Raw genomic sequence first — 26,663 nt, 5'->3', positions numbered from 1 at the left:
TCCCTGCTTGTTGCTGTACTACATCGCGGTAGTGTTGTCCGTCAAGACTTGAACTGACTGACCGCGAATGGACGGGAGGAAGGCCTTGAGAGCCAGACGTATCGCCCGCAATTCTAACAGATTGATGTGAAACATCTGTTCTACTGGCGACCAATCGCCAGGTCCCCCAGATGAGCTCCCCACCCGAGAGTGGAAGCATGCGTTATGACTGTGTTCACCGGAGGTGGTAGACAAACGGTCTTCCTTGGGAAAGGTCGCCGTCCACAGCCTACCTTCATAGATCCACTGCAGCGTCTCTGGAGATCGTTGTCGACTCCTCGAGATCCCCTTTGTGTTGAAACCACTGCTTGCGGAGAGCACTCATGTACCAACGTGCATGAGTGACCAACAGAATGCAGGAAGCGAGCAGACGTAGAACCTTGAGGACTGGAACAGCTGCACCCTTTTTAAACATTGGAATAATCTCCTGAATGTCCTGAATCCTCTGTGGGGAGGGGAGGCCCGATTCAATGTTGTTTCCAGTACTGCCCCTATGAACAGGAAGCATTGAGAGGGCTCCAGGTGAGACTTGGGCATGGTTACCGTAAGGCCCAGGTTAAACAACAACTGGGTTGTCACCTGCAAGTGATGCAGCACAAGCTCTGGGGACCCGGCTTTGATTAGCCATTCGTCCAGGTAAGGGAATACAGTTATTCCCTTCCTTCTGAGGTCTGCTGCCACCACTGCCATCACCTTCGTGAAGACTCGAAGTGCGGAAGTAAGACGAAAAGGAACAACCCTACCATGAACCGGAGATACTTCCTATGCGACTTCAGAATAGGGGTATGAAAATAATCATCCTGTAAGCCTATAGACACCATCCAGTCTTCCTTGTTCAATGAAGGAAGCACCAGTGCTAGGGTCAGCATTTTGAACTTCTCCTGTTTGAGGAACCAATTCAAAATCCTCAGATCCAGGAGAGGTCTCAATCGACCATCCTTCTTGGGAATCAGGAAATACCTTGAATAACATTCCTGACCATTTTCCTGCTATGGAACCAACTCCACTGCACCTTTTAACAAAAGGGCATGCACCTCCTGCTGAAGCAGCAGGAGATGCTCTTCCATGTAAAATGAATGACAGGGAAGGGAGGCAGGGAGGGGGAAACTTTCAAAAAGGAAGGGCATAACCTTTTCCCTCTATACTCAGCACCCAAGAGTCTGATGTAATTAAATCCCGCTTGTGGAGAAAATTTAACAGCCTTCCCCCCCAGAGTAAAACATGCTGGAATACAGGGAGAAAACTAGGGCTGCTTTCTTTGATGGGCTCTCCCAAAGGAAGACGATTAAGTGGAAGGTTGCTGTGTGGCTCCTCGCATTCTAATCCTCTCATGGCCCCTAAAAGACCTATAGAGAGGGTTAGTAGGCTGCGGGACTTTGGAATGTAGCCTTCCAGGAAATGAGGAACCATAGCCAAATCCACTTAATCTCTGAAAAAACCTAAAGGGTGCAGACGATGATGCTTGGAGGCCCAAAGATTTTGCAATAGCCCTGCTTTCTTTAAATCGTTCCAAAGCTGAGTCTGCTTTAGTCCGAAACAACTTCTCGCCATCAAAAGGAAGGTCCAACAGCATAGCCTGAACATCAGAGGAGAAACCAGAACCTCTGAGCCACGCATGCCTCCTGGTTGCTACAGAAGTGCCCGTAGCCCTGGCAACCGAGTCTGCAGTGTCAGAACCAGATTGAATGACCTGCTTTGCTGCCGCTTGACTGTCCAGCAGGAGTTCATTAAACTGCCTCTGCACATCCTGAGGCAAATTTGGTACAACTGCTCCTGCCGTGTCCATTAGGCCATAGATATACCTCCCCAGCACATATGTAGCATTCAGAGACTTTAAGGCCATACTGCCTCCATACGTTTAGACTCCCTATCAGATGGAGTCGTAGGGAACGAACCAGGAGCCAAACGTGCAGAACAAGAGGCTTGCACCACCAAGCTCTCAGTCATGGGATGCTGTGATAGCAACTGAGCATCTACTGGAGAAACTCTGTACCTCCTAGCCACACTCTTGGAAACTGCCAGTGTCATGACAGGCTTACTCCAAATTTCTAAAATGGGCTCAGTAAGGGCTCAGTGAGGGCATCATTGAAAGGGAGGAGAGGTTCAGAAGACATAGTCGATGGATGCAACACCTCCGTTAAAATGGTTGTTTTCGGCTTCGATGCTGGTAGTGGTAAGTCCAGAAATTCAGCATCCTTTCTTACCACACTGTGGTAAGAAGCTGCCTCCTCTGTGAGTTCACCTCCAGGCAATAACAATTCCCACTCAGGGGACACATCCAAACCACTAGCTGAGCCTAGGCCCTGGAATTCACCTACAGGCTCTGGAATTTCCCCTTCCTCCAATAGTTGTTCTTGATACTCTTGCTCCTCCAAGAGTCTCAAGGCCCTCCTTCTTTACCTCAGCCTGGACTCCAAACGTGGCATTGACGGAGAGTTAACCAACGTCAACGACAACAGTTTCAAAGTAGAAAGGAGAGGGAGGCAAATCCACACTGTGTGCCAATCGGGATACATTTGGCTCCGATATCGACTCCGTCGGCACCGCTGGCACCATCATTCGGGGTAGAAGTGGCGAAGTCATCAGCGCCGAACCAGTATCTTCATATGGAAGAAAGGGTACAAACGGCGCCGGTGACCCCAGCATGAATGCCAATGGACCTGTGGGACCAGCAGGTGCACCTGATTGGGCCATAGTTCTGTTAAATATGCTAAACATAGCATCGAGGAACGCTGATGGATCTGCTCTCGGAGCCGAGAAGGCAGGAACCCCTTGCTCCTCCTGAGGTTGCTGGACTGGCTCCGATGCTTGCACACCCGACTCTTGATCATGAGTGGATGCAGGAGAAAAATTAGCTACTGGGCTTGCCGGGAACTTGGAGATCTCAATTAAAATCGGCACCATAGAAGCCTGTGGACTCTTGGGCTGAGGAGACACTGTAGGGCTGATCTCCCACGCAGTGTCCCTCCATCTCGGAGGAGACCGAGACCGATCTCTGGACGAATGACATCGAGATTCATGCCGGCATCGCTTTTTATGTGACCTCAAGGATCTATGCGACAAAGTGTCCTTTTCCTTTGATCTTCTGTGACCTCTCTGCTCCTTCTTAGCTTTTGCCAAGAAAAGCTTAGCCTCTCTTTCTCTTTCAAGGCCTTTGGGTTCATCAGCTGGCAGGACACGCACCCCTCCACGTCATGATACGAGCTCAGGCACCACAGGCAATTTTCATGCGGATACGTCACCAACATGTGACCCTCGCACTCGCTACAAGGCTTAAATCCCAATTTTTTCAGTGGAGACATTGTAGCGCTCTACAACAATTCCCTTGAAACAGTAATTGCCAAGAGGTAGGAAAAAAAACATTAGCGTCGAAGGTGCAGAAAAAAGTTAACTGTCGTCAGCACACCGGCGAGGACTTCTTATGGCGCTGATGACGTCAGACGGAGTCGCGTGCGGAGCCGTGCAATTGTGACGTCCTCGAAGTGAGAAGCTAGGAAGAAAATTTGCGTTGAATGCTGGTACACAGGGAGAATTCATAAGGTGAGGAATCCCCAGGTAGTTGTATCCATCAGAAATGAAGTGTACTGAATCTCCTAATGGTATTTTCTTGTTTGATTTTTTTATGCCCCAGATGCATCAAAAAGAAATACCCTGATGGATCAGTGTTAGTATTTCCAAGCTTCTTTTATCTATTTCCACGGTATTTGCAGAACTGTCTGCGTGTTATTCATATCAAATTAATACAGCCCATTACAAATCCTGTTAGGCTGGGCCTTTCTCAAAGCTGAAAATACAAATAGTAACAATTTGTAATAGAGGTATATTTTCAAACCCTGTCTTATCACCACTCATGACTAATGTGCAGAGCAAGATTGAATCAAGGGTGAAAGTGCACTTGAAAAATCCTACTGTAGAAAGGTTCATTGAAAGAGGGTATTTTTGAACATATAGGCCCTCATTACAACCCTGGTGGTCAAAGACCACCAGGGCTGTTTTGTCGATTGCACCGCCAACAGGCTGGCAGTGCAATCTTGGGAATTACAACCGCAGCGGAAGCGCCGCTGTCGCACCGCCGGGACCGGTGGTTTTCCGCCACGCAGGTCCAGTCGGTTTTCCGCCACGCAGCCCCCCTTTCCGCCAGCCCTTTCATGGCGGTAGGAACCGCCATGAAAAGGCTGGCGGGAAGGGGAGTCGCAGGGCCCCCTGGCACAACACCATGAAGCTTTTCACTGTCTGCAAAGCAGACAGTGAAAAGCGCGACAGGTGCAACTGCACCCGTCGCACCGCTGCAACACCGCCAGCTCCATCTGGAGCCGGCTCCCATGTTGCGGTCATCATCCCCGCTGGGCCGGTGGGCAGAAACTCTGTTTCCGCTGTCAAAATGGCCACCGCAGGAGTGCGGCCGCGCAGCAGTTACAACTCGCTTGCAAAAGTTGTAATGAGGGCCATAGTTGGCCCATCAAACCGTGCTGACATAGTAGAATTAAATGTTGATAATAATGTAGGGAAAAGTAGTAAGAAAGAAAAGAATAACCAAAAATTGTGATAAAGGAAAACAAGAGAGGAAAAAGGAGGAGAGAAAGAGTAAAATAGAAGAAGGAAAGAGGAAGGGCGGAGGTTTTAGGAAATCTCCTAGTCACATGGGAATTTTGCATACAACAATGCTTCAAATTTAAGTTCAAAGGCAATCATTTTCAAGCATTCACACTGCTATTACCGCAAGATTATAATGTATTGGAGATCCTAATGTTCAAGGTTTTTATAAGCTCTGCAAAAGTTCTGAGTCTATAGTATAGCTGGAGGGAAGAAACAACATAAAGCAAAAATATTAATGCAGTTCACATTTTATGTTAATACCACTAGTGTTACTAATATTGTAAAACAACTGAAAGTTCTAGTATGAAGGGTGAGAGAGCTGGGCCTGATGACTTGTCACAATTCTTGCACAGCCTTGTGAAGAATGACCTGCACCAACCTGAGGGGGTGTGGCATTAGTATATAAATTTGCATACACACTTTTGCCATTGTGTTTGTTTTCTAATTCATATTTGAGGTTGTTTATAATGAGGAATGAACACTATAATTTACAATAAATGTCTTGACAATTATGAAAATAGTTGCTGTAACCTTACTATACCTAGGGACTAGCAGTCATAGGAAAGTGCAATTGTCTAGCAATTTCACAAAACTGCAGTTCCATTAGTCATTACTAGGTGTCCCCCACATATGAAATGCAAAAACATTGATAGTACATCACAAATCTAATGCAAAAGCATTTATTTAATTAAGCTGCAGTTCAACAAGCCTTTACTAGGTGTTCCTTTAACCCCTTCTGCGCCGGGGACGTAATGGTTACGTCCACCGGCACAGTGCTCATGTGCCGAGGACGTAACCATTATGTCCTCAGCACTGAGCTCAGAGGGAGCGCTAGCGCTCCCTCTATGGGCTTCCCTCCCGCCCCCCCCCCCAAGGCAGGGATGGAAGGGGAAGCCCTTCCCCTCCCACCCCTGATCCCCCTGACCCCCCCAGTAACGTCTGATGAAGCCGGCGAGCATTCGCACGCTGAGCTCATCAGAGGCCACTTTCCCCATCGGAAGACGAATGCAAATCATTTCTGTTCCGATCATGTGATAGGGGCCTGAGAGGCTTCAAAGGGAAGGAAAGAAATTTCCTTCCCTTTGAAGTTTCTCAGAGCATTTTAAAAGCCGGATAATAAAGCGATCCGGCTTTTGAAATGCCTTTTAGACACCAGGGATTTATTTTTCATTTGAAACTGGCATGAGGGCAGCGACCCCTTGGGAAAGGGTTGCTCCCCAGGGGGGCAATATTTTTCAAGGCCTTTTTTGCCCCAACCCCTGCCCCCCCCCCCGGGGGGGGGGGGGGCAGATCGGCCTATTGTTGTTAGGCTGATTTGCCCACGGGGGGGAAACAGAAACCACTAGGCGCCAGGGATCACTTTTTTTTGTTTGTTTGTTTTTTTGTTATTTTAGAGTTGAGGAGCGACCCTTTAGGCAAGGGTCGCTCCCTAGGGGGCAAATTATATTTAGGCCGTTTCTGCCCCACTTGGGAGCAGATTGGCCTATTTTTATGAGGCCAGTCTGCCCCCAAGGGCAGAAACCACTAGACACGAGGGAGTTTTTTAAATTTTTTTATGGCGAATTTGCGGAAGGGGAGTGACCCCTTAGGCAAGGTTCAATCCCTGGGGGGCAAATTTATTTTAGGCCATTTCTGCACCCCTGGGGACAGATCGGCCTATTGTTATTAGGCTGATCTGCCCACGGGGGGGCCAGAAACCTCTAGGCGCCAGGGATATTTTTTGGTTTGTTTTTGTTTTGTTTTTTAGAGGTGGGGAGCGACCCCTTAGGAAAGGGTCGCTCCCCTGGGGTATTTAGACCATTTCTGCCCACCTTGGGGGCAGATCGGCTGATTTTTGTTAGGCCAATGTGTCCCCAAGGAGGGTAGAAACCACTAGGCACCGGGCATCTTTTTTTTGCGCCAATTTCACACAAGTGGAGCGACCACTTAGGTAAGGGTGGAGTATTGGGGGTGGGGGGGATTTATTTTAGGCCATTTCTGCTCACCCCTGGGGCCAGATCGGCCTATTGTTATTTGGCCGATCTGCTCCCGAGGGGCAGCAACCTCTAGGCACCAGGGATGCATTGTTTTAGGGTTTTATTTTAGTTTTTTAGAGGTAGGGAGTGACCCCTTAGGCAAGGGTCGCTCCCCTGGGGGGCAAATTGTATTTAGACCATTTCTGCCACCATCGGTCGTTTTTGTTAGGCCAATCTGCCCCAAGGCGGGTAGAAACCACTGGGCACCCGGCATCTTTTTTTTTTTTTTGCGCCAATTTCACGCAAGGGGGAGCGACCCCCTATTGTTATTAGGCCAATCTGCCCCCAGGGGTGTCAGAAACCTTTAGGCACCGGGGATAAAATAAATAGTTTTTTGTTTTGGGGTTTTATTTTTTAGCCGTAGGGAGCAACCCCTTAGGGAAGGGTTGCACCCCTGAGGGGAAAATTGTATTTAGACCATTTCTGCCTCCCTTGAGGGCAGATTGGCAGATTTTTGTTAGGCCAATCTGCCCCCAAGGGGGGCAGAAACCACGTAGGCACCAGGGATTGGTGTGTGTATGCATGTGTTTTCTTTAGGGGGCAGCCCATTGGGTAAGGGTCGCTCCCCACGGGGGGCACATTACTGTTGGCCATATCTGCAGCCTATTTTTGGAAGGCCCATCTGCCCCCAAGGGGGGGCAGAAAGCCCACCAGAGACCAGGGAAGTTTTTTTCCAGAATAAGAGGGTGGGGGTATGGCCATACCCCCACCCCAAATAAATGGGGCCAAAGTTGTTCTGCCCACCAGTGGGCAGATGGGCCGATTACCCCTGATCCACCCCCCGGGGAGGCAGAAAGTCTACTAGATGCCAGGGAATTAAAAAAAAAAAATATATATATATATATATTGGGGTGGTGGCTACCAACCAGTATGGGCCTGGTTATGCCCCCACCCCAACTGAAAGGGGTAACAGTCTTTCAGCTCGCCCCCACACTCTAAACCATCTTATCCCACAGCAAGCAAGAAGACATTTGATTATTTTTGGGTTTTGGTTTCACATTTGGGCCATGAGAGCTTGGCTAACTCTCAAAATCGTCCCACTTGGAATGGTGAGGGCTGCACTTTATGGACTTTGGGATGCTGCCATGTATAAAAATCCACAAGACCTACACACATCTGAAAATGAAACATCTGGATGATTCCAGGGTGGTGTGTTTCACATGCACCCCGCACCATTTTTGTACCCACAATGCTCTGCAAACCTCCAACTTTACTGGAAATCACACATTTTTCCCACGTTTTTGTGATGGAACCTTCCAGAATCTGCAGGAATCCACAAAATTCGTGCCACCCAGCACTGTCTCATCTATACCGATAAAAATTCTGCAGCATTTGTCTGCCTAAAAATTTTTTTTTGCAAACTGTCCTTTTGGACCCCCTTTGGTCCCCCTCCCCCATCCCCCTTGAAATATCGACATGTTTTTGGCTCTTCTCTTTCACAAGCACTTGGCCCACCTACACAAATGAGGTATCATTTTTACCTGGAGACTGAGGGGAACATTGGGTGATATGACATTTGTCCCAGTGAGGTGATCCCACATAGAAATGTGGGAAAAATGTGATATCTTTGAGCTAAATGTTAGGTTGGTTTGCTGAGGATTCTGGGTAAGAAAACATTGGGAGATCCATGCAAGTCACACCTCACTGGACTCCCTCGGGTGTCTAGTATTCAGAGATGTCTGGGTTTGATAGGTTTCCCTAGAAGGCTGCTGAGCCCAGGACCAAAAACGCAAGTGCCCTCCCCGCAAAAACAGGTAGTTTTGTATTTGATAATTTTAATGTGTCCAGATAGTGTTTTGGGGCATTTCCTGTTGTGGGCAGTAGGCCTACCCACAAAAGTGAGGTACCATTTTTATCGGGAGACCTGGGAGAACGCTGGGTGGTAGGAAATTTGTGGCTCCTCTCTGATTCCAGAACTTTCTGTCACCGAAATGAGAGGAAAAAGGGGGTTTTTTTGGCCACATTTTGAGGTTTACAAAGGATTCTGGGTAACAGAACCTGGTCAGAGCCCCACAAGTCACCCCATCTTGGATTCCCCTAGGTGTCTAGTTTTCAAAACTACGCAGTTTGCTAGGTTTCCCTAGGTGCCGGCTGAGCTAGAGGCCAAAATCCACAGCTAGGCACTTTGCAAAAAACAGCTCTGTTTTCTTTGTGAAAATGTGATGTGTCCACGTTGTGTTTTAGGGCTCTTCCTGTCGCGGGCGCTAGGCCTACCCACGCGAGTGAGGTACCATTTTTATCGGGAGACTTGGGGGAACACAGAATGGCAAAACAAGTGTTATTGCCCCTTGTCTTTCTCTACATTGTTTCCTTCCAAATGCAAGACAGTGTGTAAAAAAGATGTCTATTTGAGAAATGCCCTGTAATTCACATGCTAGTATGGGCACCGTGGAATTCAGAGATGTGCACATAACCACTGCTTCTCATCACCTTATCTTGTGCCCATTTGGGAAATACAAAGGTTTTCTTGATATCTGTTTTTCACTTTTTGTATTTCAGCAAATGAATTGCTGTATACCAGATATAGAATGAAAACCCATTGCAAGGTGCAGCTCATTTATTGGCTCTGGATACCTAGGGCTGTTTTTTTCACCTCAATTTCAATATTCTTTTATTTCAGCTGTTATTTTCTGTAGGAAACACTTGTAGGATCTACACAAATGACCCCTTGCTGAATTCAGAATGTTGTCTCCTTTTCAGAAACGTTTAGCTTTCTGGGATCCAGCATTGGTTTCTCGCCCATTTCAGTCACTAAGTGGAAGGAGGCTGAAAGCACAAAAAATAGTAAAAATGGGGTATAGCCCAGTAAAATGCCAGAATTATGTTGAAAAATTGGGTTTTCTAATTCAAGTCTGCCTGTACCTAAAAGCTGGGAAGATGGTGATTTTAGCACCGCAAACCCTTTGTTGATGCCATTTTCAGGGAAGAAACCACGAGCCTTCTTCTGCAGCTCTTTTTTCTTATTTTAAAAAAAAAAAAAAAATGTTGCTGTATTTTGGCTAATTTCTTGGTCTCCTTCAGGGAAACCTACAAAGTCTGGGAACCTCTAGAATCCCTAGGATGTTGGAAAAAAAGGATGCAAATTTGGCGTGGGTAGCTTATGCGAACAAACAGTTATGAGGGCCTAAGCGCAAACTGCCCCAAATAGCCCCAAAAAAAAGCTCGGCACAGGAGGGGAAAAGGCCTGGCAGCAAAGGGGTTAAAAGTCAAATGCAAAAATCCATTGTTACTGCAGCCTTGTGAAAAGTGACCTGCATCAAGCTGAGGACATGCAATTTTAACCAGTGAGGAATGAACATTGTAATTTACAATAAATGTCTTGAAAGTTAAGAAAATAGCTGCTGTAACCCTACTATACATCGTGACTAGCAGTCATTGGAAAGTGCAAGTGTCTAACAATTTTGGGTATTGGGGAACTATTTTTTAGGTGTATACATGCATGCATGTGCAAGGGAAAATACAGTCACTCAAATTTGGGCTGGACTGTTCCCATGGGGAACAGGGTCAAGACTGATTTGCATATGGCTGGGTCCAAACTGGGTTGGCGTGTTGGGCAAAAAAAAACAATGGATTCGACTCAGATCCTTGTGACAGGTGGTGAATGTTTGCATCGTTCAGCATTCCGTCCATCATCTGTTCTTTTTGCTTTTGTTGCCCTAAGTGGGAAGGCTATGCCCAGACGTGGGTCCCATACTCATTGCGCCACTGGATTCAAACTAACCTGTCATATGACGTGTGATACCCTGAAACTGGTCTCAGGATGCTTGTCTCCAGTCCAGGGAGGACCTGGCTTGGTAGTTCGGGCTGGACTGTTCCCATGGGGAACAGTGTCAAGACTGATTCGCATATGGCTGGGTCCCAAGTGGGGTGGCGTGTTGGGCAAAAAACAAAGGATTAACCCCAAATCCTTGTGACTGGGGGTGAATGTTTGCATTGTTCAGCATTCTGCCCATCATATGTTCTTTTTGCTTTTGTCACTCAAATTGAAAGCATCCAGTGGATGGCGTATAACTTGAGTGACACATCAGCAGATCAATGGTGAAAGAATGGTTGCTTGGGAGCCCCTACATATGTATACATTTTGTGTATTTTTTGGAAGACATGGGGTTGGCAAGACAGCTAAAGCTAGGCCAGGTCTAAAACCTAACTCTAGCCTTTGTTCAAATCACACTTACAAGTCGGGCATCTAGGGACTCCGAGCTGAATTTGACAAATTTGGGGGGTTATTACAACTTTGGAGGAGGTGTTAATCCGTCCCAAATGTGACAGATATACCACCAGCCGTATTACGCGGTCCATAGGATATAATGAACTCATAATACGAGTGGTATATCCGTCACTTTACCGTCACTTATGGGACAGATTAACACCTCGTCCAAAGTTGTAATAACCCCCTTGATATGGCTGAAAACTGGGTTATAATGTATGTTTCGTTTTAATTAAATGAAATTTCAAACTGTACTACTAATGAAAAAGCAAGAACCAGAGCACAGGCTTGGCAAGTCAACAGTTAAGTGGAAACTAAATCTAAAGTCTTCATTTTGTGGAGTCACAAACAACCTTTCAAACACCCTTAAGCAATATTAAATATAACGGGAAGATCCCTGCTCACCTCATAGGAATGAACACCATATGGATGGGGCAGTCACCTTCAAAAGAAAAATCTTATTTACAGGTAAACATTTTCTCTACTATGCTCTCGCTAGGGGAAATTGTTCCCGGTGTTCCTTTTAAAAGAAGACCTCATATATGGAGCCTCTCTAGATTCTCTCAACATCTGTGATTATATGCATGTTTCCTAAAGATAAACTACATTTTTACATTTTAGGGCTGGCTGAAAACACGTTTTGCAATCGCTAGTTATGTTGTAGTGCTGGCTGGGAACAGTTTTGCTCTTGCTGCCCCTTCGAATCATGTACAACAAAAGGGGCTCTCCACAAATGTGTATGCGCATTGCTGTAATAAATAGTTATTTTAGGGGTTGGTGTCGATATCGATATTGGTATAGTTAAGACCTGTCAATGTAACATATCCAACAGGCTTTCTTGTGACACTGACCCCCCAATACTGTGGTACATCCTACGGACACCAAGTTATCTACTTGCGTCCTTACGAAACTAAATAATTGTACAGAATCATACTGACATAAACCCAACACATTGCACTATATATTAGGGCCCATGTTACATTAAATCCTGCAGCGTTTCTGGCAGGAAGTGGTTGCGAAGGTTACGGGCATAGCATTTATGCCACTGACATGCCTACTGGGGGTGGTGGCGGCGCAGCCCAGGGGGTGAAACATTCCATACAATGTGGCACAACTGGCTCTAATGTTGGCTAAATGCAGGGTGGCCATGGGCTGGATGAGCTCTAGGAGTACATCAGTGGAATACTGGATATCTTGGAGTGGGGAGAGGCAGAGGAACAACACATGTGCTTGGCATGTAGGGACGAGGGTGCACCTTCCGATGAGACGGCATGGGATTACCAAACGGGGTCCAGTTATGTATATAATGATGATGGCTACCAGCTATGCTTATATTGAAATTCTGGTATGTATCGCTTGTTTATAAATTGGTTTCATTATGGTAAAACTATGCGTTGAGGACCACTGTGATGCTCTGCTAGATCAGTCACTGCTGATATATATCTTTTTGTCTGTGTAAGTAATACTCCTGAGAGATGGGTACATGAGGGGTCTCATATGCTTTGCACTGTATTGAGTTTATTTGGTTCTGAAGGTATAAACTCCATAAAAAAAATAAAAAACATCCCCGCAAACACAGAACCTGAACGAACCGGCATGCCCTCTACTTCACTTCCAACTCTTTGAACGATTTGCCCCTACACATTAGAGGCGCCTCCTCAGCATTTTATTTTCCCAAGAAACTGAACACATGGCTCTTCGGCTAGGCCCCAGACATGGCCAGCTCTGCCACTGCTATTACTCTCCCGAGGGAGTTCTGCGCTGTCCAACTACACATAACGTAACATAATATAACATCACTTTTTGTTTTTTAAAGAAGCACTTGTCCCTTTAATGGGCTTTATTGAAAAATAAATGTTTCAGATTGTGAATGTGCACGCAGGTATGGAGGTATTCTGTCCTTGCAAGCAACCATCAGTGTGGTTGTAGCCAGTGCTTTAAATGGAAAAATAGAAGTGCAGGTACTCTCTATCAGAGTACCTGCTAGTTTCTGAGAAGTGCCGGTACTCTCCAATTAAAAGTATGACGTTTTTCTTGAGATATGCCGGTACTCTCCCTCTCAAAATAAAAAAGTGCCGGTACTCAGTACCGGCCCATTTAAAGCACTGGTTGTAGCCATTTTCAGGTAGTCACAAATACCGACCTACCTAATTAACATACATTAGGCAGTTAGTTTTGGAACCCCCAGCAAATTGGCAATTTGCGAAGCGGCCTCCTTATCTATACCTCACATCGCAAATTGCATAACTGTTTGCTAACCAGTGTGTGAGTTATTTGCACATACAAGTTAACAGATACGAATACCTCAGGCCCCATGTTTCAACTATACGGCAAATGAAAAATGCCTGTTTAATTCAGTCATTCATATGAGAATCTGTGAATAATAAACATAATATAATAAAGCATTTTTCTGTACCTTTGCACTCGCATGGGAATCAGATTTTGATATGACTATTGTAGCCAGTATAATAAAGACTGTGCACAAAACAGCTAAGTACTTACGATCACAGAATTCAGGGATTGTGGACCATTCTAATGTATCAAGGCACGTTATTGTGTTGACCCTCCTGCGCAGTGGAACATAGCCGGGTCGGCACTTGTAAGTTACATTAGTGCCAACTGGAAACACATTTTGGTTTATATGGATGTCCAGGACTTCTGCAAAATCAAACCTTGTTGGAACGTTACAGCTACCTGTTGAAAAATAAAAAAAGAAGAAATGCCAATAAGAGAAATGTGCCTTGCATATTTAAAAATACCAAGTTCACCAAAGTGATTTGATACTGCAAGTATAAAGTAAAACGTATTTTCAAGAGTAAACATGCACGGTTTCTTTTCCATTTGCAATACTGTAAATGTATTAAGTCTCTGACTCATAGCCAAACAATTGAAAGGTTCTTAGCTTTTAAAAATAACAATGAAAAAAATCTAAATGTTCGTCAAATTGGTGCACCTCTCCGTGAGGCACCGTATGCTTCTTACTCTAACTGTGCGTTTTTGCGCAAAGGGAAACGACGGACATGGGGTTACTTAAATATGCCAGGTGTACCCTGTCCTTTCACAGGAGCAGCAAGTTGTTGACCTGAAAGTGAAGGTGTGCAGTAAATCAGCCAAACCGTCCCACTGTAGAGCTTAATAGTTAAAAATAAAGGAATACAGCTGAAATGATGTGCGCTATTGATGTTGGGAACAAGTTGTACCAAATCCGAACCAAACACTAGATGGCGAGCTTATACATAGAATGTGTATCTACAGCCACACATGCCATCGAACATATGTTTAACCTGGCTATTACTCGTTCTCATAAAATACAAGTGAATGGGGAACTTAAATTTCCCCGTTTTATTCTTGGGTTTAGGGCACTCTGAATGGGTTGCCTGCCACATTTTTTACCACATTAACCATTAAATGTGAGAAAGACTTCAAACTGCCTAAACCAAGCATCTGTGGGATACACGCTTTTGAGACAAACAAACGATGGGGAGAGTGGCAGGGGCGTCATTTAGGGGTTGCCAGGGGTCTCAACTGCCACCCCTGTCTTGCCCCTTGCAACCCCTAGCACTGCCTTCGCGACTCCTAGCGTCAGAGGTGGCAAAATCAGTGACTGGAACACAGGGATTGTTCGTCCTAATGGATGTCGGATGGGGTTCCACTTTACTGTGCTACTTTTTTTCTTTCCCCTTGCCGCTTTGCACTCCTGGGGTATGTTGTTTTTTCCTCTTCCTTGTTTTTGGGCATCTTGCTGTTTCTTTGAGATATCTGCAGGTTTTTTTAAAATGTATTTTTGTGTGCAGTTTTATGTAGGGAGAACTTGACACAAAGGTACTGGAGCGCTTGCTTTATTTATTGCAGTTTTAAATAGTGCAAACTCGACACAAAGGTATTAGGGCACTTTACATGAGCACCGTTAGATTACACAAGGACACATTCATTTCTGGTAGCAAGGGGAGGTTAAGTGATTTGCCCAGAATTACAAGATGTTGAGCCAGGCCAAGACTTGAACCATGTTCCCCAGCTCCAAAGTCGGCAGCTCTGGCTGTCACGCCACATCCTCTCCCCTAGGGTTTATTGTCTGGTGTATGTTGGGGCTCTTGGGGAAGTTCTTTTGGTCGTTCTTGACGAAGCCGGTTGTTCCTTCTGCTTCTCACTGCTGGGCCCTCGAGGTGATTATGCACAGTCGGGAGTGCTCCGGTCCACAGCAGAACCCTCCAAACGACATTAAATGAGCGCCATAGGTGTTCACTACTGTGCGGTACAAAAGTTTGTTTGCCAAAGGGAGAGGATGTACCATTATGGGCAGAGCAGCCGACTTTGGAACTGCTGAATATGAAGCCAGGTTCCAGTCTCGGCGTTTGTTCAACGTCCCTTGATTCTGACGTGACCCTGTGTAATGTGCGGGTGTTCACAAAAAGCGCTCCAATACTTTTACGTCAAGTTTGCTCTATATACGAAAAATGAAATAGACTGGCTTGGTGGAAGTAAAGTCAAGCAATACCACGTCGATCTCAATGAAGGGTCATTAGTGCCGGTTTGGGAGGAGGCAGACGAGCGCACACCCGTCTAAATACGAGAGCATTCAAATTACAACATTCCTAAGTAATTGTAGCCCTTTAAGTTTCGGGTCTGACCCATGAGCCAACCCTGTTTACTTATGAGGCCTCTGGCACAGACTCCACCCATTTGCCCAGGTTACCCAACCCAAACTAACGATTCACCCAGAAAAGCTATGCTTCTAGCGACACATCTTAAAAAGTAAAGTTCAGGTACCGATCTGAGTGCTTAGAGGTGAAGTCTAAAAAGCAATCTTTCAGATTACAGACACTGTAAAGGTTCAGACTACAGCGTGGCGAGTCATCCAATGGTACACACATCTTAAAGACTCGGGCTCCAGAAAGCAAAGATGGCTCAGGTTCAATAAACAGTTTTGGTTATACAGATCTTATTATTGTATGCCTTCTCGCATGTACTTCAGGCAGGAGAGCTTGCCAACACGTTGCACTCGCCTTTCTGGCTTTGGGAAACAGATTCATCCTTACTGGCGTCTTATACACTAACGACCCTTAGAGTAACTATCCATTGTGCTACAGGGAACTCGCATGTTGAGGCTTCAAGTAGTAAAGTTGCCCCTTCAGGTAGCACTCCCTCTTTTTAGAGATGTTATAGGTTATGACATCAGAGCTTTCCGTATGGTTACAGAGAAACTTCTACAGGATGATGCCTGAGATAATACAATGTCATATGTTAGATTTGACAGGCCTCTGAGAGCAAGCACTTTCTACATGTTGCAGAAATCTTAGAGGCTGCAGTTCGATGAAGAACTATCCCTCAGAATACACAACTCTCTCAGCTATCCATTTGCTTAAACATATCTAGAGGCTCATTTTAAGTAAGTAAATACTTTGTTTGATTCACTAAAATTGTTACAATATAAAATCAATATTAAATAGAATTAATTAAAACTATAAACGTCTTGACATATGACGGCAACAGTGTCTCATTAGTCTTTGTTCAGTGTCCCGGCTGTAAGATTACCAACTGTTTTGTGCAGGAAGACAAAAAGCCGTTTAGCACGTTTAAAAATGTAAGGTGAACATTCTAAATGTTTCCAAACGTTGGCAATTTCACAAGCATTTGCCTGTAAATGTTTAATTTCTCCCAACCTTGTACAGTGTGTTCTCGTGTTCCTTCCTTATAGTACAGACCAATGACCAAACGGTTTCAGGCTACCTACACAAATTCCTGTCGAGTCCTTGGAGGCTTTTTGTTTTGACCGTGCGTTCTCTATGGAGGTTTGGTTCTGAGACGGTCACTTTGTGATATTTGTAGTCCTTGATAATTTTTCTTAAGATTATCTAATTCGGGGTTGATTTATATCTCAAGTATTTCATAATCACACCAAATCAATACCGTTAGCAGCCAATTTGTGAATATTCGTAAGTTGTTCTTAGGAGACAAAGTTTGCATCTGAATAATATCGCACTTTCTCTTCTTCCTCTTTCTCTCCACTGTTTAGCTCTTTCCACTTTTCCTCTTAGCATTTCCCCTCTCCTCTTTGCTGCTCTTTTTTCTCTCTGTCTCTAGTCTTCTGCCTTCTCTCTTTCTTTGACCGAGGCACTCATCCTTTATTTATTTTAATCTCTCCTGTGGTCGCTCTCATTCTGACAAGCACTATTTGATCCCCCCCCCCCTCTCGGTTTAATTAATTCTCTCTCTCTCACTTCCTCTGTCCCTCTCAAGCACACACACGCGATTTCTTACTCTTTCCCTCTTGTTTCTATTTCTCTGTCACCCTGTGTCCACACTTTGGACGTCATTCTTTCTATTCTAATGCTCCCCTCTCATAATAACTCAGTCTGTCTTTCAAATTTTTTTCTTCACCCCTACACACACCCTCTCATCTCTGCTTTCAATCTCTACCTCTGGCCTTAATGCTTCTATATACATATACATATTATACTGATTTCAGGTTGAAGGTAGGAAGAACACTTATAATAATGACCATTCCTGTGTAAAGTCCAGTAGGTAGTTTGGGGAGTAAACAAAGCAATTTAGCTGCCTCTCTCTAAAGCCTTAGCAGTCTAACACATTTAGAGTCAGCTAGTAACAGAGGTGGTCAATCGGAGAATACATAAGTACAGAGGGAATGTAAGGTTCCATAAACTCCTCCGCCAGATATCGGATACACAGACCCCACATTTTATCAAAAAGGGGCAGCAAGCCAGCCGCAGCTGCTGTCAGGTTTTCCATTCCTAATATGTTCCATAATTTAAGTAGCCAGATTGTAAAACAACTTCGCAAAAGGAATCAATTTTAGGGCAATGCCACAGTACGTGAGTAAGCGTGCCATTTTGGCCACAGTTACGCCAACATTTACTGTCCCTACTGGTTCTCCACCGAGCAATCCTCGCAGGTGTATAGTACCAATAGCGCGCTATTTTTAGAAACATTTCTTTAGTAGTCATATTGCGTGCTGTGGCCCGTGCCCAACGAAGGACATTACGCCTCTACTTATCCATCAATGAGAGGCGGCACTTCATCTCCCATCTATGCATGGATGAAGTTTGAGGCAGCGTAGGGGTAGGGGGTTAATTAAAAAGATGTATTTGTCAGACAGAAGTTGTTTATCAGATGTATCAGTAAGCAACCATCTTTCAAATTGCGTAAGGGGTCTGCTCGCATGAGAGCAAATCATTGAGGATGTCACCCAGTGGCAGACAGCCAAATATTGCCAATATGCTGTGTCTGGAAGGTCGTAACCCTCCTGTAGTTGGGCAAAGCCCATGTTCCCAGCTGCATCAAAGTGGTCGCCAATTCTTTTACAATTGGCCTCTCTCCAGACAGCGAACGATGGTTTGCTCTGTGCAGGAGGGGAAATCTGGGTTTCCAATGAATGGGGTCTGTGGAGAAACCAGGCTGGACAGCCTTTTTCTCACTTGAACTCTATCCCAGGTCCTTAATGTGGTTCGCAAGATGGGGAAGATGTATACACCTGGTGGACGGTGTTTCTTTGGCAGCCATTGGATCTTCTAAATATGTACACTGGCCACGTCTTGGCCGATAAAACACCAATGCTTCTCGGTGTATGGCCGTGACCATTCTACCAAATCGCGTAATTGGGCTGCATGCTAGTAGCTCAACGGGTGTGGGATTCCCAGCTCCCCCCTTGACCTGTGGAAGGTATGCTTGAGCCTTCTCCATTCTGGCTTTCTTGCCAGCCCATATAGTCCCAGATGTGCATTTGTATTTTGTCCAGTAAGTTAGGGGCGGTTGCAGGGGTAAGGATTGCATAATATACAGCACTTTAGGCAAGAGCATCATCTTAACTGCAGCCAAGAGGCCCAGCCAAGAAAGGCTATTTGCTTTCCACTCAGTTTTGTCCACATGAGCAGTCTGCAGAATTGTGTTATAATTGTGCTCTACCGTAGAGTCTAATGTGGGGAGGATTGCAGACCCCATATTTGTAATCCTGTACGTAACCAGGATAAAGGAAGGGACACTTCCAAGGAAGCCCTATTCGCCTCCAGTATAATAAGATTCAGAATGAATGATTTATGTAGGTTAGTTTTGAAACCGGACACCCCACCGAAGGCCATCAGCTCTTCCATGACAGCCGGGAGGGAAGTCCATGGCTGGGACAGATGAAGCAGTACATCATCCACATTTAGGGCCAGCTTATGTGTGCTACCACCAATAGGAATGCCTATTATGCTTGGATGTTGTCATATATGTTCAGCAAAGGGCTCCTTACATATAGTGCAAATAGTGAGGGGGTGAGGGGGGCAGCCCTATTGCATGCCCTTAGAAATAGGAAGTTGCCGGGAAAGGGTTCCATTCATTCACACTCGCCATAGCCCTGGGGGCATCATAGTTACATTGAATCATTTTCCCAAGCCACAATACCCCAGGACTGCATGGAGATATGGCCAAAGCACGCGGTCGAAAGCTTTCTCTGCATCAATAGAAAGGAACAGGGCGGGTAGTTGCGAGCAGTGAATCTTATCCAGTAAATGGCAGAGACGCTTAGTATTATCAACAAAGGGCCTTTCGGGAACGAACGCGGTCTGGTCCTGGTCTACTAAGTTTTGCATGTAAGGGCCCAGTCTATTGGCCTGTATGCCCGTGAAGTTCTTAGTGTCCACATTTAACAAAGTGATGGGACTATATGAGGAGCACAGCCATGGATCCTTTCCGGGCTTAGGGGTGACCATTATAGTGCCCAGTTGCATCGTAGTGAGGGGTGGAGGAGCTAGAAGTGCCTAAAGCGTTACACCGTAGCCAGTACTGGAGCTAACTGGGTTTCAAAAGTCTTGTAGAACTCCGCCCCAAAGCCATCAGTACCCGGAGCTTTCCCCACTTGGAGGCGTTGAATGACCAGGAGTACTTCAGAAGGAGTGATGTCTTTGTCTAGGTTTGCACGAGCCAATGGAGGGATCGGAGCCAGAGGGACAGAGTCCAGATAAGCCTCCACACCATCAAGATCAAGTTCATCAGTGGCATAGAGGGCAGCATAGACCGCTTCGAATTGCTTAAGAATCAGGTCCTCCCGGAGTATCAAGGTGTCATCGGGCAACCTCAGCTCCGCCACCCTCCACTTCATGGCCTAAGAGCGGAGACGATGGGCCAGCAGACGGCCTGCCTTATTCCCCTCCCCCTACTGCCAATTCCCCCTCCTCCGTAGTGCTTCTGTTTTGTCCAGAGTAAGGCGTATTCTGCCTTATCCATATGTAGTGTTCACAGCTAATTCCGGGTCGTGGTCAGGAACCTCTTGGTTGCCATAGACCCCATAAGTCGGTGTGAGGCCTCCAGGTCCCAAATAGTGTCCTCTAGCTGATGTTGTTTATTGCGTCGGATTGTGATAAATCTTGCCGCTATACCTATAAATTGGCCTCTAATAACCACCTTCAGGGCTTCCCATAATTTGGTAATGTTGGTCGCGGAGTCGTCATTTGTAAGTACATAATGGCCTATTGTATCATGAATATGTCCTCATATGTTAGAAATTTAGTACTGAAGCACTAGGATCGCATGTTCAGTGGGGAGGATGAGATGCAGAGTAATAGAAGAGTGATCGGAAATGGAGGCCCGCCCCAATCTAAGAGCATGACACTGCATTAGTAATGCATGGCGTGGTGAGAAAGGGATCTATACGAGTGTTCGTTTAGTGGGCAGCTGGAAAAAATGTGTAGGTTCTGTCTATGGGATGATGCAGGTGCCATATGTTTGTCAGGCCAGCCTCACACAGCTATTCCCGGAAACCTTTTGAAAAGGATCCTGTCTGACCATGTTGTTGGGGCAGATCTATCTATTTAGGAGTCTGAAACTATGTTAAAATCTCCTCCTACAATTATATCTATGTTTGGTGTGATGAGGGCTCTCCCTATTGTGTCTTTAAGAAAGCTCTCTTGGTCGTCACTGGGGTCATAGATGTTTGCTACGGTTATTGTGCAGCCATGTATGTTGCTGGGTAGGGACAGAAGTCTCCTGGGTATCTCCGTTTGAATGCCTACCACCTTCGCTGGGAAATATGTGGCCAGTAACATTGCCACCCCCGCCCGCCTTCCCTGCCCCGATGAATGGTTCTGACGGTCATACCATTGTGACCACGGCTGTTTCCAGTCCACTCTTAACAAGTAAGTTTCTTGCATAAGACATATGTTGCTTTTCATTTCCCAAAGTAAGGAGAGGTATTCAGCTTCTTCACAGGACCATTAAGACCCCTGACATAAAGACTAAGGCCCTCATTATGACATCGGCGGTAAATGCTGCCTACCACCACGCTAACAGCCACCAACTGTTGGAAGATGGCTCTGTATATACTATTTCAAAGTAAGAAATAGTGTGCACAGAGTCCAAGGGTTCCCCTTTGAGGTAAGGTAGTGGCAAAATTAGATAATTGTAATGCTCTATTTTGTGGTAGTGTGGTCGAGCAGTAGGCTTATCAGAGGGTAGTGTTAAGCATTTGTTGTACACACACAGTCAATAAATGAGGAACACACACTCAAAGACTTAACTCCAGGCCAATAGTTTTTGTATAGAAAAATATATTTTCTTAATTTATTTTTAGAACCACAAGTTGAAGATTTGAAGTAAATACATAAAATGCAAGGTACTCCACACAGGTAAGTTAGGAACTTTGAATTACAGCAATAACATATACAGTTTTTGTTAAAATGGCAACAGGCTATTTTAAAAGTAGACAGTGCAAAAATCAACAGTTCCTGGGGGAGGTAAGTAATGGTCAGTCGCAGTCAGGGGGAGCCTCTGGATTCTCTCTGCAGGCGTCGCTGTGGTGGTCCAGGGGGTCGTCTCGGGCTACTCACGGGGTTGCAGTCACCGGGGAGTCCTCCCTGTGGTGTTAGTTCTCTGGATCTCGAGCCGGGGGCGTCGGGTGCAGAGTGTGAAGTCTCACGCTTCTGGCGGGAAGACTGAGGTCTTTAAAGTTGTAGAAAAGTTGCAAATTTGTTGCAGGTTGTTGAGCAGAGCCGCTGCTCATGGGAGTTTCTTGGTCCTGGGGGTCAAGGCAGTCCTCTAAGGCTTCAGAGGTCGCTGGTCCCTGTTCGATGCGTCACTGGTTGCAGGTTTTCGAGTCAGGAGACAGGCCGGTAGGGCTGGGGCCAAAGCAGTTGTCGTCTTTGCAGGCTTGTAGTTCAGCAGTCCTTCTTCTTTATTTCAAGTTGCAGGAATCTGATTTCCTGAGATCTTGGGTGCCCCTAAATACTAAATTTAGGGGGGTGTTTAGGTCTGGGAGGGTAGCAGCCAATGGCTACTGTCCTGGAAGGTGGCTACACCCTCTTTGTGCCTCCTCCCGGAGGGGAGGGGGGCACATCCCTACTCCTATTGGAGGAATCCTCCAAAACTAAGATGGAGGATTTCTAAAGGCTGGGGACACCTCCGCTCAGGGCACCTTAGGGGCTGTCCTGACTGGTGGGTGACTCCTCCTTGTTTTCCTAATTATCTCCTCCAGCCTTGCAGCCAAAAGTGGAGGCAGTGGCCGGAGGGGCGGGCATCTCCGCTAGCTGGGATGACCTATGGCGCTGTAACAAAGGGGGTGAGCCTTTGAGGCTCACCGCCAGGTGTTACAGTTCCTGCAGGGGGAGGTGATAAGCACCTCCACCCAGTACAGGCTTTGTTTGGTATTCAGGGGGCATCTCTACATTTACAATACATTCCACACTGGCATCACTGTGCATTTATTGTGCTGAGAAGTTTGCTACCAAACTTCCCAGATTTCAGTGTAGCCATTATGGAACTCTGGAATTCGTGTTTGACAAACTCCCAAATCATATACTCTTATGGCTACTCTGCACTTACAATGTCTAAGGTTTGGCGTAGACACTATAGGATCATAGTGCTCATGCACATATGTCCTCACCTGTGGCATAGTGCACCCTGCCTTAGGGCTGTAAGGCCTGCTAGTGGGATGACTTACCTATGCCACAGGCAGTGTGAGGTTGGCATGGCACTCTGAGGGGAGTGCCATGTCGATTTAGTAATTTTCTCCCCACCAGCACACACAAGCTGTGAGGCAGTGTGCATGTGCTGAGTGAGAGGTCCCCAGGGTGGCATAAGACATGCTGCAGCCCTTAGAGACCTTCCCTGGCATCAGGGTCCTGGTTACCAGGGGTACCAGTTACAAGGGACTTATCTGAGTGCCAGGGCTGTGCCAATTGTGGAAGCAAAGGTACAGTTTAGGGAAAGAACACTGGTGCTGGGGCCTGGTTAGCAGGGTCCGTCCCAGCACTCAAAACTTAGCATCAAAGGCAAAAAGTCAGGGGGTAACCATGCCAAGGAGGCATTTCCTTACACTAACATACCGCTGCAGTGGCGAATATCTGTTCACTATATTATGACACACACCAAATTTATTTTAGGCCATTTCTGCCCCCCCTGGGGCCGGCTGAACTAGAGGCCAAAATCCACAGGTAGGCACTTTGTAAAAACACCTCTGTTTTCTGTGAAAAAATGTGATGTGTCCACGTTTTGTTTTGGGCCATTTCCTTTTGTGGGCCTAGCTGGGTGGAAGGACATTTGTGGCTCCTCTCAGATTCCAGAACTTTCTGTCACCTAAATGAGAGGAAAATGTGTTTTTTTAGCCAAATTGTGAGGTTTGCAAAGGATTCTGGGTAACAGAACCTGGTCAGAGCCCCACAAGTCACCCCATCTTGGATTCCCCGAGGTCTCTAGTTTTCAAAAATGCACAGGTTTAGTAGGTTTTCCTAGGTGCCGGCTGAGCTAGAGGCCAAAATCTACAGGTAGGCACTTTGCAAAAAACACCTCTGTTTTCTGTCAAAAAATGGGATGTGTCCACGTTGTGTTTTGGGGCATTTCCTGTCGCGGGCGCTAGGCCTACCCACACAAGTGAGGTATCATTTTTATCGGGAGACTTGGGGGAACGCTGGGTGGAAGGAAATTTGTGGCTCCTCTCAGATTCCAGAACTTTCTGTCACCGAAATGTGAGGAAAATGTGTTTTTTTTAGCCCAATTTTGAGGTTTGCAAAGGATTTTGGGTAACAGAACCTGGTCAGAGCCCCACAAGTCACCCCATCTTGGATTCCCCTAGGTCTCTAGTTTTCAAAAATGCACAGGTTTAGTAGGTTTTCCTAGGTGCCGGCTGAGCTAGAGGCCAAAATCTACAGGTAGGCACTTTGCAAAAAACACCTCTGTTTTCTGTCAAAAAATGGGATGTGTCCACGTTGTGTTTTGGGGCATTTCCTGTCGCGGGCGCTAGGCCTACCCACACAAGTGAGGTATCATTTTTATCGGGAGACTTGGGGGAACGCTGGGTGGAAGGAAATTTGTGGCTCCTCTCAGATTCCAGAACTTTCTGTCACCGAAATGTGAGGAAAATGTGTTTTTTTTAGCCCAATTTTGAGGTTTGCAAAGGATTTTGGGTAACAGAACCTGGTCAGAGCCCCACAAGTCACCCCATCTTGGATTCCCCTAGGTCTCTAGTTTTCCAAAATGCACAGGTTTTGTAGGTTTCCCTAGGTGCCGGCTGAGCTAGGAGCTAAAATCTACAGGTAGGCACTTTGCAAAAAACACCTCTGTTTTCTGTAAAAAAATGGGATGTGTCCACGTTGTGTTTTGGGGCATTTCCTGTCGCGGGCGCTAGGCCTACCCACACAAGTGAGGTATCATTTTTATCGGGAGACTTGGGGGAACATAGAATAGCAAAACAAGTGTTATTGCCCCTTGTCTTTCCCTACATTTTTTCCTTCCAAATATAAGAGAGTGTGTAAAAAAAGACGTCTATTTGAGAAATGCCCTGTAATTCACATGCTAGTATGGGCACCCCGGAATTTAGAGATGTGCAAATAACCACTGCACCTCAACACCTTATCTTGTGCCCATTTTGGAAATACTAAGGTTTTCTTGATAGCTATTTTTTACTCTTTATATTTCAGCAAATGAATTGCTGTATACCCGGTATAGAATGAAAACCCAAGGCAGGTTGCAGGTCATTTATTGGCTCTGGGTACCTAGAGTTCTTGATGAACCTACAAGCCCTATATATCCCCGCAACCAGAAGAGTCCAGCAGACGTAACGGTATATTGCTTTAAAAAAATCTGACATTGCAGGAAAAAGTTAGAGTAAAACGTAGAGAAAAATTGCAGATTTTTTCACCTCAATTTCAATATTTCTTTTTTTCAGTTGTTATTTTCTGTAGGAAACCCTTCTAGGATCTACACAAATTACCCCTTGCTGAATTCAGAATTTAGTCTACTTTTCAGAAATACTTCTGCAGCCCCTTTTTCCCATTTTTGTGAAAAAAATGAAATTTTCACTGTATTTTGGCTAATTTCTTGGCCTCCTTCTGGGGAACCCACAAAGTCTGGGTACCTCTAGAATCCCTAGGATGTTGGGAAAAAAGGACGCAAATTTGGCAAGGGTAGCTTATGTGAACAAAAGTTATGAGGGCCTAAGCGCAAACTGCCCCAAATAGCCAAAAAAAGGCTCGGCACAGGAGGGGGAAAAGGTCTGGCAGCGAAGGGGATACAGGGGGGGTATGTCTCCATCTCCTATTCATCCGCAGTGGTAGGTATCTAAGGGGCACAAGAGTGAGTAGGCTGTCATAATTTGAACAACTAAACCACAACATCAGTCCACATGGTAAACATATGTATTTGGACAGTGTAAATGGTGAGGTATGTGCCAATCTAGGCTGTGACACAGTTAATGTCGATATGCCTGTTCCCACTCCCCCCCCCCCCCTGAAATGGCGACTGCCTGTCGTGGATGGGTGGGACAGGTGGAAGTGAGGTAACTCCGCCGACTTTGGCCGTTGTGGCGGAAGGTGGTCTTGCACCGCCGTGCAATTCCTCATTGGATAATACGGGGCTCTATAGAGTACAGTGGCCAATGGGGATCTACGCTGGCGGTGACGGTGTACACAGCCGCGGACGTGACCGACATTTTCTAACTCAATCCTCACTTGTTTACTGACCTTCAACAGGAGAAGACCTACACTGCGTGTACTGCTGTGACCTGTGTCTGGAACCTACAATGGCCTGTGTGACTGGGGAAAGGGCCCCTGCCTTCACTTCAGAGGAGTTGAAGTGACTGGCAGATGGGGTCCTACCTCAGTACGGACAGCTCTATGGGCCTCCAGACCAACAGGTGAGTACACTTTGGTCACGATGCATGTGGCAAGGATGCATGGAGATGTGTGTGCAAGCATAGTGTAAGGGTGGGTGGGGGTATTGTCTGTTGGCGGTGTGCATGTTGTGCGCTGGGCTATGTGTGTGCCAATGGTGATGGAAACAGATATGGTGGGCCATTTGTGAGACAGGCTGGACATGTATTGCCTCTGCAGGTCAGCACCCATCAAAAGAAGGGAATATGGCTTGCCATCGTCAAGGACGTGCAGGTCCTGGGGGTCTATGGCAGGCAGAGCACCCACTGTCCGAAACGGTGGGAGGACCTGAGACGCTGGACATGGAAGACCGCGGAGGTCCAGCTGGAAATGGCCTCCCAAAGAGGAAAGGGTGCCCGTCAGAACCTGACCCCCCCCCCCCCACCCGATGGCCCACATACTAGCGGTAGCCTACCCTGAGGGAATGGCAGCAGCCACAAGAGGGTGAGTATAGTGGGTATCATTACATATTTTGGCTGGTGGGGTGGTATCCGGGTGGTGGATGTGTGTTAGTGGGTGCCCCTAAGGTCAGGCCAGACATTGCAGCATGGGTCATCTGAAAGGCAATGGTTGCATGGCAAATACAGGTAACCTAGCGTGTTAGCAGTCTATTTGCGACAGGGCATTGTGGGTCCCAGGAGTGCTGCTGTTGGCGGTGTGTGCTCCTCATCT

General features: G+C 46.2%; 1 protein-coding gene across 2 annotated transcripts in view; it reads right to left on the bottom strand.

Annotated features, from left to right (window-relative positions):
* The window catches only part of LOC138299906 (membrane cofactor protein-like), a 637,582-nt gene that overhangs the window by 463,874 nt on the left and 147,045 nt on the right, over positions 1-26,663 (bottom strand). For both annotated transcript variants that reach the window (XM_069238620.1, XM_069238621.1), the window contains exon 4: positions 13,360-13,551. In XM_069238620.1, the coding sequence (XP_069094721.1) occupies positions 13,360-13,551 (192 nt within the window). The remainder of the gene's footprint in view (positions 1-13,359; positions 13,552-26,663) is intronic.

The sequence above is a fragment of the Pleurodeles waltl genome, chromosome 6, assembly GCF_031143425.1.
Source record: "Pleurodeles waltl isolate 20211129_DDA chromosome 6, aPleWal1.hap1.20221129, whole genome shotgun sequence".
Lineage (NCBI taxonomy): Eukaryota > Metazoa > Chordata > Amphibia > Caudata > Salamandridae > Pleurodeles > Pleurodeles waltl.
Note: the sequence above shows the minus strand (reverse complement) of the source record. Positions and strands in the feature narration are given on the sequence as shown.